The 13,473-nt window shown below is 33.6% G+C and overlaps 1 protein-coding gene and 1 non-coding gene across 2 annotated transcripts in view; one reads left to right on the top strand and one right to left on the bottom strand.

Annotated features, from left to right (window-relative positions):
- The window catches only part of DNAI4 (dynein axonemal intermediate chain 4), a 97,135-nt gene that overhangs the window by 31,815 nt on the left and 51,847 nt on the right, over nt 1–13,473 (bottom strand). The window contains 2 exon segments of the mRNA XM_028102371.2: nt 3,275–3,469; nt 9,663–9,818. Of these exon segments, the coding sequence (XP_027958172.2) occupies nt 3,275–3,469; nt 9,663–9,818 (351 nt within the window).
- On the top strand, nt 9,531–9,635 carry LOC114208534 (U6 spliceosomal RNA). The gene has a single exon (XR_003609044.1). It is a non-coding gene; the product is annotated as a U6 spliceosomal RNA (small nuclear RNA).

Here is a 13,473-nt window from a genome sequence, read left to right as displayed (position 1 = left end):
GAAAAAACTGATAGATACAACTTCATTAAAATTAAAAACTTCTGCTATCAAAAGAAAAATATATTGGTAAGTCACTGACTTAGACTTAATAGTTGTAATACATGTATCTTTCAAAGAGCTTGTTCCAGAATATATAAAAATAAGCTCCTATAACTTGATTTTAAAAAAGAAAAGATAATTCAATAAAATGGCAAAGGACTTGACCAAACATTACATAAAAGAAGAAATGTAAGTGGCCAAAAAAAGCACATGAATAAGTATTCAACATGATTAGTCTTTAGGACAACATTAAAAGGACTGCCACATCAGCTGTTATCAAGAATGTAGAGCAACTGGTAATCTTGTACATTGCTTGTGGCAGTGTAAGATGGGACAAGTACTTTGGAAAGGTATTTTGCAATTCTAAAAAAATTAAACATGCATCTTTCCAATGACCCAAGATTCCACTTCTAGGTATTTTCCCAAGAGAAATTAAAACATATGCCCACAAAAAGACACAAAAATGACCATAGCAGCTTTATCATAAAAACCCCAAACTGGAAACAGTCCAGGTGTCCATCAACAGGTGGAATGAATATTCAAATAATTATGATATATTCATAAAATGGAACAGTACTCAGGGGAAAAAATGAACCACTTATCACATATCAGCCTTGATGAATCTCAAAAACACTATGTTGAGTGAAAGAAGCCAGACAGAAAAGAATAAAAGTGGCCCTGGAACAACACAAGTTTGAACTGCGTGGGTCCACTTATATGTAGGATTTTTTTTAAAGAGTTAACAGCAAAAGCCACAGGCATTTATTTACAACTGTCCACCCCACTCTCTAAAGATGGAATGGAAGGCAACTGGCACAGAGGCAGCACTTGCTACATGAGTGCCTGGGGAGCATACTGAGGGAAGGTCTGCAGGTTGCCATAAGTGAGGATAGGATGGCCAGGTGGTGCATCAAGGGCTAGCAAGCAGAAAGTTAAGCTAAAGCAGAAGAACACACTCAGAGGGCAGTGATGGCATTGTGCAGGGAGCCCCATGTCCCCCAGAGTCCTCCAACCACTGGCCTCCAGAGTTGCTTCAGGGGAGCCATGGACCTTGGTCCTGTTGCCGGCCTAGTGCAGATTCTGGTGGCTGTGTCTGTAATCTGCAACCAGCGCAGGCTTCAGGTCAGAATTAAACAAAAGCCTTATCTGAATTACCAGAAACCCCAGCATTATGAAATCTATTTGGGAACTGGCTGCCCTGTAACTGGAGGGATGTTGGATTTCTTTGAGTTCCTTTATCTCTCTTCTTGTGGAATCAGAATTGAAGAGTGCCCATGGGGTACTCTCATCGAAAGTTCAATTATTTATGTGCCGGCAAATTTAAATATGTATGACTGGTTACCTCCCAATATCCTGCATATTCAAAGAAAGTCTGTATTCACCTTTGTGCAAAAAGAGAAAAAGAATAACGGTAGTAAACGTGGGGCAACAGTCCAAGGGCCAGTGGGATAGGAAAAGTCAACATCACCTCAAATGGAAAATGTGGGGACTCATCCACAAGTGTCTTTTGGGGCAGGAATGAACCTATACATTCTGCATGGTGAGGTAACCTTGCTGACCTTGGCATGGTGACTGTCTGAGGATTGCACTGCCTGGGAGAAGCTGGATTGGTGCCCATGGATATCATCTTTTACCAATTCATAAATGATATTTTTAAATGAAGAACTTGCTCCAATGTCTATATTAATGAACTCTTTAGGTAGGGGGGAAAGGAGCTTCCCTAGATTTTAAATTTGTAATAAAGGCATTTTAAAAAGAAAAAAAAAGAGAGAGAGAGAGAGAGAAGTGTACTCCTGTTTGGCTGCAGCTGAAATGGCCACCTCAGGTGGTACACCTGGTATACAATTCCAGGCAGTGGTAAAGCTCTATTTTGCCTCTAGACTGCTTTTACCACCCATAGGCCCACCCAGCAGCTGCTGTTGTTGAGCTGAGGCCACCAGACTGCCGAAGTTTGTCATTCTGGGACCAGCCCTTCCTGCTGCCCCTGGCCCAGGCTCGAGTATATACAAAACTGTAAATGTATTTTCTTTTCCTTATGATTTTCTTAATAACATTTTCTTTTCTATAGGTTGCTTTATTGTAAGAATATAGTACATAATACATATAACCTACAAAATTTGTGTTAACTGACTGTTTATGCTCTTGGTTAGGCTTCTGGTCAATAGTAGGCTGTTAGTAGATAAGTTTTGGGGGAATCAAAAGTTATACTTGGAGTTTCAACTGTGCCAGGGTCATCATCCCTAAGCCCTGCCTTGTTCAGGGATCAAAGGTACTTACCAAATGAGCCCACTTACATGATATACCAAAACAATTCATCTATGATGAGAAATATCAGATTAAATGCCCGTTTATGGGGGGTAAGGTTTAACTGGAAAATAGCACAAGGAAAATCTTAGGGTTTGTAATTTATTCTAGGCAATGGGAAGTTACTGAAGGTTTTTTAACAGTTAAGTGCCACCATGTTCAAAGCCATGTATAGGATACATCAGCACACCAGGAGAGTAGAGTGGAAAGAGAATTGGAATGAGATCAAAAGAACTTGTTTGAATGCCTAGCTTTGTCATGGACTAAACTTGGAAAGTTTCTATGTGCTTCCTCTTCATTCAAAAATTGAAAGGTTGAGTTAATCCCTAAAATCTTTCAAAATATTCTGTGAACATATGAGATGGGATTTGTAGCAATAAGAACAGGAAGAATGCCCTTGCAATAAAATTAAGGAAAGGTAATAAGCACCAGAACCTGGAAGGTGTCAATGGCAATGGAGAGGGGCTTTAAATATGAGAAAATAATTCAATGCAGGGGCAAGAGAGAGAAAACAGTCACAGAAGCTTCTGAAGATTTTAATTTAAGGAACTACCTCTTTTTGTGGGCTCTAAAGTTTGAACTCTAGTGTTACTTGGATGTTTAATGCTAAAAGCTGTATAAATGTGTCTTGATAAGTGATAACCCAGTCTGGAGGTTACCTTTAGAAATAACAACTCCATTTAATTCTTTTAATTATTTGAGCTTATCAAAATGTGAATTTTTTAAAAGATTTATTTATTTGTCAGAGAGAGAGAGAGACGGTGCTTGAGTACAAGCAGAGGGAGAAGCAGGCAGAGGGAGAAGCAGGTTTCCTGCTGAACAAAGAGCCCAATGTGGGACTTGATCCCAGGACCCAGGGATCATGAGCTGAAGACAGACATTTAACTGCCTGAGCCACCTGGACATTCCCAAATGTGATTTTTAAAAATACCTTTTAAAATAGGAAGCTGACGATAAGCTGCAAGTTTTGGCTGAAATAAATTTTCCATTAGAACTCGTTCCATAAAAAATAAATCCTGACGAAACTTGTCAGATTTCATTATTGACTCTGAGTGATCTTCTTCATCATCATAGATTTTAGTGAGAATTACATTTTCTATATCCATTAAAGAACTAGCTTCACTATCTGTAAAATACAAACATGATGCAATGATAAAATAATTTAAATAGTATTAGATGATTCATGTATTCTAAGTATTATAAAAATCACATTTTTCAGTATTATTTGTTCTCTTCCAATATTCAACAACTTCAATGACACTTATTGAATATCTTTTATGTACCAAGCACAAGGAAGATTTACATATATTATCTCATTTTGGAATTCTTAACCATTCAAAAATGTACTGTTTATCAGAAGATAAGCAATGATAACCTCATTATCAAGCAATGATATAGGTAATTTATATCTCTGTACATTGTTATTCAAATTGAAATAAGATTATTAGTCTTCAGATAGAGGTTTGATTTGATTATTGTTTTTTAGGATTGCTACACCACTGTATTAATTTTTTTTTTGATGCTAAAATAAGCTACCAAAAACTTAAGTGGATTAAAACCATGCACATTTATTATTTTGGAGTTTAGTAGGTTAGAGGTCTGACCCAGGTCTCACTGGGCTAAAACCAAAAAGTTAATTAGGATTATGTTCTTTCTAGAGGCTCTAGAGAATTCATTTCCTTATTTTTTTCAACTTCTGGGGCCACCCACACCCTTCTTGAAAGGCAACATCATCACATCTCTCCAAACTTCTTCTGTTATTACATCTCTCTATGACCACAGCTCAGAAAGGTCTCTACTTTTAAGTACCCATATGTTTAGACTAGGTTCTCCCATTCTGCTAACAGAAACTACAACAAAGGCTCTTGGCCACATTTTCCCCTCATTCTTTCTGCCTCCCGACCAACCTAGGTGCTTCTCTGTGTAGCCCACAGCATACAACGTCTCCTCCTCTTGAGATCTGTGAGTATAACAAGCTATCTTTTCAATGGCAGTAGTGTCCTAATCTGTTGACCTGGCCATATGCCTAAATAATAATAAAATCCACATTAAAAAAAATCATCTACAAGAAACCCAATTTAAATGTAAAGACACAGATAGATTAAAGGTAAAGAGATAGAGCAATATATACTGTTAACACTAATCAAAAGAAGACGAAGTAGCTATATTTAATTTCAGACAAAATAGACTTCAGAGCAAGGAAAATTATCAGAAATAAAGAGGAGAATTGCAGAATAATAAAGAAGTCAATTCTCCAAGAAGACATAGCAATCCTAATCATTTATACAGTGGAAAACAAGACTACAAAATATTTAAGGCAAAAACTGATAGAACTGCAAGGAGAATTAGACACATCCACTGTTATAATTGGAGACTAACACTATTTTTTTAACTTTATTTTTTAAGATCTTATTTATTTAAGAGAGAGAGAGTATGAGCAGGGCGAAGGGCAGAGGGAGAGGAGAAGCAAGACTCCCCGCTGAGCAGGGACCAACCCCCCCCCCCCAATGTGGGACTTGATCCTAGGACTCCGGGATCATGACCCGAGCTGAAGGCAAACGCTCAACTGATTGAGCCACCCAGGCATCCCAAACACTATTTTAATAGAATACATATTTTTCTCAAGCTCACTTGGAATGCTCGCCAAGCTAGACCACATTCTGGGCCACAAAGCACATTTCAACATACTTAAAAGAATAGAAATCATACAAAATATGCTCTCAGACCACAGTGGAATTAAACTAGAGTTCAACAAAAGGATAGCTGGATAATCCCAAAATATTTAGAAATTTAAAAAAAAAATAGGTCATTGTTTGTTATATGCAAACAAATCATGGAACACTACATCAAAAACTAATGATGTAATGTATGGTGATTAACATAACATAATAATAAAAAAATAAATAAAATAAAATAAAATATAGAATATCATTCTGCTTTCAAAAAAAATAGGTCAAAGAAGAAGTCTCAAATGAAATTTTAAAATATTTAAACTAAATTAAAATCAAAATATAACTTATCAAAATGCGTGAGATGCAGCAAAAAGAATGCTTAGGGGGAAATTTACAGCATTGAATGCATATATTAGAAAAGAAGAATGATCTAAAAATTAGTAATCTAATTTTTAATCTAAGCTTTAATCTAATTAGTAATCTAAGCTTCCATCTCAGGACACTAGAGTAAGAAGAGCAACATAAGCCTAAAGCTAGCAGGAAACAAATATATATATATCAATTAAAGCATAAATCAGTGAAATTGAAAACAGGAAATCATCAGAAACAAGGAAATTAAAAGTTGTTTCTTTGAAAAGATCAATAAAATTCACAATCATCAGCCACGTTACCCAAGAAAAAAAATAGAACATATAAATTGCCAGTATGATCAATAATAGAGGTGTCATCACTACTGACCCCATAGACCAAAGGAATAATAAGGAAAAACTGTGCATAACTCTATGCCCACAGATTTGATTACTTAAGTGAAATGGAACAATTCCTTGAAAGAAATAAACTGCCTAAACTCACACAAAGTGAAATAGATCATCTGAATAGGCCTATCTCTATTAAAGAAATTGAATCAATAATTAGTAAATTTCCAAAATCGAAAATAGGCCCAGATGGTCTTACTGGTGAATTATATCAAACATTTAAGACATGTTTATACAATCCATTTCAGAAAATAAGTAGGGGGAACACTTCCCAATTCATTTTGTTAGGCTGGCATTACTCTAACACCAAAACAAGATGAAGACATTACAAAAAAGGAGAATTACAGAACAATATTGCTTATGAAAACAACACAAAAATCCTCAACAAAATACTAGCAAATCAAATCTAAGAGTGGATAAGAAGAATTATATACTCCAACAAAGTAGGGTTGGTTCCAGGTATACAAAGTTAGTGCAACACACAAAAATCAATTAATGTAACCCATCCCCATCAATAGGCTAAAGAAGGAAAATCACATTAGATTCAAAAAACTCTTTAGACAAAATCTAACACCCATTATGATAAAAAGTCCCAGGAAACTGGAACACCTGGATGACCGAGTTGATTAGGCATCTGATTCCATTTGGGCTCTGGTCGTGATCTCAGGGTCATTATCTCAAGGTCCCCGGATTGAGCCCCGAGTAAGGCTCTGTGCTCAATAGGGTGTCTGCCTCTCTCCTTCTCCCTCTGCCTCTCCCCCTACTCACATGCATGCTCTCCCTCTCTCTCTCTCTCTAAAATAAATAAATCAAGCTTAAAAAAAAAACTCCCAGGAAACTAAGAATAGAAGTGAATTTCCTCAACTTGATTTTTAAAAAATCTATGAAAAACCTACAACGAACATATTTAATGGTGAAAACCTGAAAATTTCCCCACTAAGTTAAGGAACAAGGTTAGGATGTCCCCTCTCACCACCTTTATTCAACATCATACTAGATGTCCTAGCTAATATAATAATTCAAGGAAAAGAAATAAAAGTTATACAAATTGGAAGGAAAAAAACTTTCTAGATGACATAGTTGTTTATGTAGAAAATCCCAAAAAAATTGTCAAAAAAATAAAATTCTCCAACTAATAAACAATTATAGCAAGGTCACAGTATACAAGATTAATATACAAAAGTCAATGGCTTTCCTCTAATGAATAATTAGAAATTGAAATAAAAATCATACTACTATTCATATTAGCACTAAAAGTTAAATGCTTAAGGTATAAATCTAACAAAACATGTACAAGATCTACATAAGGAAACTACAATACTCTTATGAAAGAAATCAAAGAAGACCCAAACAAATAAATTTTCATGGATAGGAAGTCTCCATATTGTTAAGAAGCCAATGCTTTCCAATTTGATCTATAGATTCAATGCAATCCTGATCAAAATCCCACCAAGTTATTTTATGGATGTTGACAGACTGATTCTCAAGTTTATATGGAGAGTCAAAAGACCAAGAATAGCTGACACAATACTGAAGAAGAACAAAGATTGACACTACCCAATTTTAAGAATTACTATAAAGCTCCAGTTAACAAAGACAATGTGATATTGGTGAAAGAATGGACAAATTGATCAGTGGAACAGAATAGAGAGCTCAGAAATAGACCCACACAAATATAGTCAACTGATATTTGACAAAAGAGCAAGAAAATTCAAGGAAGTCTTTTCAACAAATGAACTGGACATCCATATGTCAAAAAAATGTAGACATAGAATTTATGACTTTCATAAATTTATTTACAAAATTTAACTGAAATGAAACTTAGACCTAAATATAAAATGCAAAACTATAAATTTTTGTAAGACAACATAGGAGAAAATCTAGGTAGCCTTGGTTTGGTGATAAATTTTTGGATACAATACCAAAAACACAATCTGAAAGAGAAAAAAATGTTAAGTTGGACTTTATTAAAATTGAAAATTTCTAGTTTGTGAAGGATTGTTAAGAAAATGAAAAGACAAGTCCCAAACTGGGAGAAAATTTTGCAAAATATTTATCTGAAAAAGGACTTACTTTATAATTCAAAAAACTAAACAATAAGAAAATAGTTCTGGTCTCCCCTATCCCCTTAATTGGCTATAATACTAAAAAAAAGTATATTTTTATTTAGAATTACAGTTCTTGAATATGGTTTTATTATCCATTTTGCTTTTAAAAACACACCCATATACACAAGAAATAAAAAATCCACAAATTGAGACAATTTTCTTTTAGGACCTTCCACTTAACACTTTTTCTGTGTGTCAATGGCCTTAATAGAGGTGGAGTACGTATATCCAATTTTGAAGTCCCAATGTAATTTTCAGTCTAAGATTGATGTTTTTCCTAGCAATTTTTGGTAGGAAAAATTTAAGCTTCTAAAAGCAAAACTGCTATATGGACATTAACATTTAAGCAAAAAAAAATGTTCCTTTAATAATAACTAATAATTCATTCTTTCCCTTCATTGTTCTCCGAGAAAATAAACTGGTGTTCATTATAAACAACTTTAAGGAAAACATGGCTATAGTGTACATGACTGTAAATATAATTTTTAAGAACTAAAGAATATAGGTAACATATTTAAAGTTTCATTTTTTTGAAATATTAAACTTAAGATCCAATGATAGACCAAAATATTAGGTGGCAAGTCCTGTTGATCCAGAGTCTCTGAAGGAAATGTAGTCAGTTATAAATAAGGTAATTATTTTCTAAAAATTATCAATTCTCTTTAAACTTGATTTTTCAAAAATATTTCCTGATTTACTATTTTTAAATATTACATTTGTCTTTGAGTAAAAATGGGTGAGAATAGAAATATTTTAATTTATTTTATGACAATTTGCCAAAACTTTACCAAAACTTGCCAGGGCATAGTTATTCTGAAATTAGGACTACCCTTATATGTAGTGATATCATTTTATAAGAAAAATGACTCAAGTTCAGAATAGGGAGAGTAAAACTGTGTAACTGTATAACCACAAAACAATCAGAAATGGAACTTCATAAATTTCTTATAACTGGACTTTTTAAAAATTCTTCCATATTACTAAGTATATTTGGAAAGCTAAAATTTTGTGTTGACTTTAATTAAAGCATTTAATCTCAAAACTTAGAATACTAAAAGATAAAGCTGTAATGCAGCATTTCTCAACCTTGGTAGTATTACATTTTGGCCAGGCAGTTTCTAGTTTCTTGTTGTGGGGGCTGTTCTGTGTACCAAAGGATTTTTAGTAGTATCCTTGGCATTGACCCAAAAGATGTCCTCATAGTCATGAGAACCAAAAATGTCTCCAGATATTGCCAAATGTCCCCGGAGGGAGGTAAAATCATCCCTAATTAAAAGCCATGGTTGTTAATTTATCTCCATTTTAAGTTGTCACAAAGTTAGCATACATTCTTTTTCTTAGAAATTGTACAGTCTACAGAAAGAAAAAGAGAGAGAAAATTATGGAACCCCCACATTCCCATATATATGAAAGAGAACTTAAGAGCAAGTAAAAAAGCAACAAAGGAAGATAGAATCTTTGAAACTCTTGACAGGTATCCAAGGAAAATTAAATTTTTTAGTTCAGAGTCCAAGATGATGTGAAAGAGTAACAATGCTATTTCTGAGTAAAAGTTGTAGTTTTATGTTCCACCAGAAAGTAAGTATTGTAACTGCTAAGAAAGAATTTATTTACAATGGTATGTGAAAACATCATTTTAAAAAAACTGAGAGTGCTTGCTTAGGCAGCAATATAGTAATACTGGAATGGTACAGAAAAGATTAGCACAGCTCCTGTGCAAGGATGACATGTAAAGTCATGAAACATTCCGTTTAAAAAGAAAACTGAAATAAATGAAATCTTACTTTTGTCTATAGTACTCCCTGGTACTCTTTGCTCTTGATCTTTAGAAGGTACAATTGTTTTACTACTTGATTCAAGCATAGATTGTTTTGCTGGTAAACATGAAAGCTCCATAGCATTAAAAGAATCATACAAATCCCAAGTACTGGACATTACACCTAAATAAAGAGACAGAAAGGTAAAAATTATTTTGAATCAAATTCTAATAGTTTAGCTTATATATAACTAGTTACAACAAAATCTAAGGTAAGAACATCTGCTTAAGAAAAGAATACTATTTTTTTACAATGGCAAGAAGTAAAGATGAAAAAGAAATAAATCATGAGGACAGGTTGAGATCCTTAGCTATCACACTTTTTGCGTCTACGTATACATTAGTGTTTTAATGATAACTCCAAATTATCTCACCATCCTTTCTGATCCCCACACCTGTCTTCCCTCTATCCCAACCTGATGGTGCATAATCTCATCCGTCTGTCAGCATAGGTCTTGCTTGATATGGACCTGGACAACCGTGTCGCAATAAATTATTTAGTGTTCTTTTACTTATGGTTAACATGTTTATATTCTATAGAACTTTTAATTTATAATCATCTAATTCCGTTTTTATCACAAAAAATCTCCTATATATTTATGTGGAAAGATTATACTTGTTGGGAAATTGGTAGACTCTGTTCTCAAGAAACTTGTAGAGTAATATGGTTATTATCTTCCCTTTTAAAAATTTTTGTTTACATTGGCTATGATTTTTTTCTAATGAGTAAATATAGGAATGATCTCCAAACAAAAATTGGAAATGTTATTTATCTCGAAATTAAAAAAAGTTCCAACCGTTTTCATTACTGATATAACAATGAAAGGTTCATGTAGCCATTACTTTATCAGTGACCATTTAATAAAATATTCCTATGTGCTAAACTTGCAAAAGTTTAAAGTACAGTGAATAATTCTTTTCTCTGAAAATGCAAACAAGACCTAGATATAATAAATGCAACTACTTCATTATTGTAACCTTTATTTTCACCAAATAAAATGAAGGAGCTCTGGATTTCACAATGTTTTCAGTTAGTAAGAATGTTAACTCACATTTCATAATAACATTTCTACTTTATTGAACTTATCTTAATAATCTAACAAAGTTATACACAGAATACCTCATCTATTTTGCTGATTTGAAAAGGGTACAATTTCCATGTTCATAAAGTAAAAGAACATAAAAAAATATGTCTTTGAATATTGAATTACCTAACCTTCTTTTTCTTCCTTTAACTGAAAGTTTAGTAATTTGAGTATATAGAGATATATCGTTACATCGTCAGCAACAATTGCTACATAAATAAAGGTATGTGTTATAAATGAACAATATAAAATGTTAGGGTGATTTAAAGTTGTTTCTTGTTTGAAGATAAATAACATTGGTAATTTTTTTTAAGATTTTATTTATTTATTTGACAGAGAGAGACACAGCGAGAGAGGGAACACAAGCAGGGGGAGTGGGAGAGGGATAAGCAGGCTCCTTGCGGAGCGGGGAGCCTGATGCAAGGCTTGATCCCAGGATGCTGGGATCATGACCTGAGCCAAAGCAGACGCTTAACGACTGAGCCACCCAGGCGCCCCAACATTGGTAATTTTAGTTTGGGTACCATCACGACATTTATATATTTGAATAAATTAACCTAAGAAATAAAAAATCTCAAACCATATGCCATAATACCATGTACAAAATGAAACAATAAATAATAGTGATTGTTTTTTGTTCCTTTTGGGGGGGTGGAGTTTTTTTAAGTTTTTATTTAAATTCCAGTTAGTTAACATACCGTGTAATATTAGCTTCAAGTGTACAATAATTCAACACTTCCATACAATACCTGGTGCTCATCACAAAAAGTGCATTCCTTAATCCCCACCACCTATTTAACCCATTCTCCCACACATCTCCCCTCTGATAATCATCAGTTTGTTCTCCATAGTTGGGTCTGTTTCTTGAAAAAAAAAATTGAATGATTGTGACTTTCCAATTTTAAACTGCTATATTCTACTAAAGAAAGTTTTTGGGTTTGTTTTTTTTTTTTGACTTTCCAGTTTTATACTGCTATATTCTACTAAAGAAAGTTTTTTTTTTAAGATTTTATTTATTTGACACAGAGAGAGACAGCCAGAGAGAGAACACAAGCAGGGGGAGCAGGAGAGGGAGAAGCAGGTTTCCGGTAGAGCAGGGAGCCGTACAAGGGACTTGATCCCAGGACCACAGGATCATGACCTGAGCTGAAGGCAGACACTTAACCATCTGAGCCACTGAGGCACCCCACCTACTAAAGAAAGTTTTAACTAGTATCAGAAAAAAGTATTCCCAACTGTACCTGTGTTTTGAGCATTTCTGAGTCTACGATATATCTAAATAGTTTTTACCCATTTTAAAATACTGTTTCTATCTACTAGTTTAATTCAGACTATAAAAAGAGAACAATTAGCCATATAACATAGAAAAATAATTTTACTTTTTAGCTGAGTAAAAAGATATGCTCACTATTAAAAAAGAAGAAAAAAGATAAATATGACTTGTATTTCCATCACCCAGAGATAATAACTGCTAACATTTTGGTGTACATCCTTCCAGATTCACATACAAACAAACACGTGTGTATTTTTTTAATAAAAATGAGCTCATATCACATGTTTTTATAAAAAATATTTTATTATAGCATAATATACATAGAAAACAAGCTGGCTTTATGAAGTCTACAGTTGTAGGATTTAACTATATTTTTAGAAGTTACCCGGGAATACTAGTACATTTATTGAATTATCCATTTATTTGAAATGCCACTTTTATCATAAGTTACCATATGTATACTGTTAGATGGAAAATTTTTTCGTCACTTTCTATGAATCTTTACAGGGAACTTCAACTAAATTAACACCTTGGCCTCTCTATGTCCCTCATTCACTCATTACCAGAGAAAAAGTGACTAAACCTATAGGAGAGTTTAGGAGAAGGAATTGCTCTCAGCCACTTTTGGATTCTTTTGTTAGGTCTGTTCAATGGCAGAAAGCATGCTTTCTATTCTGTTCTCACTCCTAAAAAAAGGAGGTCTTGCTTGTCTAGCTGTGCCAGTTATGGCTGGTAAGGTCTATTCTGGAAGGAAGAAATGGCAAGTCCACTGAGCTGCAGATTTGAAGCTATATTTTTTTAATTATCTTTATCAGTAATAAAGATAATATGTGATTTCCATCTCTCTGACTTCTGAATCTCTTTCAGTTTCATCCCAAATCAGGCAAAGAAGACATGTGCTTTTTTTTACTGATCCATAAGACTTTATTTTTTTAATAAATGGTTTACTGATATTACATTACAAAGAATGACAAAATTGTATCATCTGTATTTCTAGATTTATGGCCACCCCATAGAAAGAATCTTTGGAATAGAAAAAAAGTTTTTAAGAATTTGTTTTCCCATAATCATAAAGCTGTCATACTCAGTCTGGGCACAGCTGGTGCAACATTTTCCTCAATCCACAGGCTCCATTCTCTTTACCAACTATTTATAATATGCTTGAGTCACTTACAGGAGAAAAACACTGTCAGCATCAATATTTAGCAGCATTTCATTTTTTTTTTGTCCTGAATAAAAAGCTAAACTATTCTTTTAGTGCAGTAATTTCATATGGTCTTATTACTTCTATACACAAGATATGATCCTTTAATATTTAATTGGTTAGTATTGAAATTTTTAATATAAACTTTCATTATTTTAAATAAAATTTTTCTGTGAAATACATATCATTCACAGAAGAGTGTATAACACATATATGT

This window comes from Eumetopias jubatus, unplaced genomic scaffold (assembly GCF_037043125.1).
Source record: "Eumetopias jubatus isolate StellerSeaLion01/CBP00866 unplaced genomic scaffold, mEumJub1_p1.0 scaffold_4, whole genome shotgun sequence".
In the NCBI taxonomy this organism is placed as follows: domain Eukaryota; kingdom Metazoa; phylum Chordata; class Mammalia; order Carnivora; family Otariidae; genus Eumetopias; species Eumetopias jubatus.
Note: the sequence above shows the minus strand (reverse complement) of the source record. Positions and strands in the feature narration are given on the sequence as shown.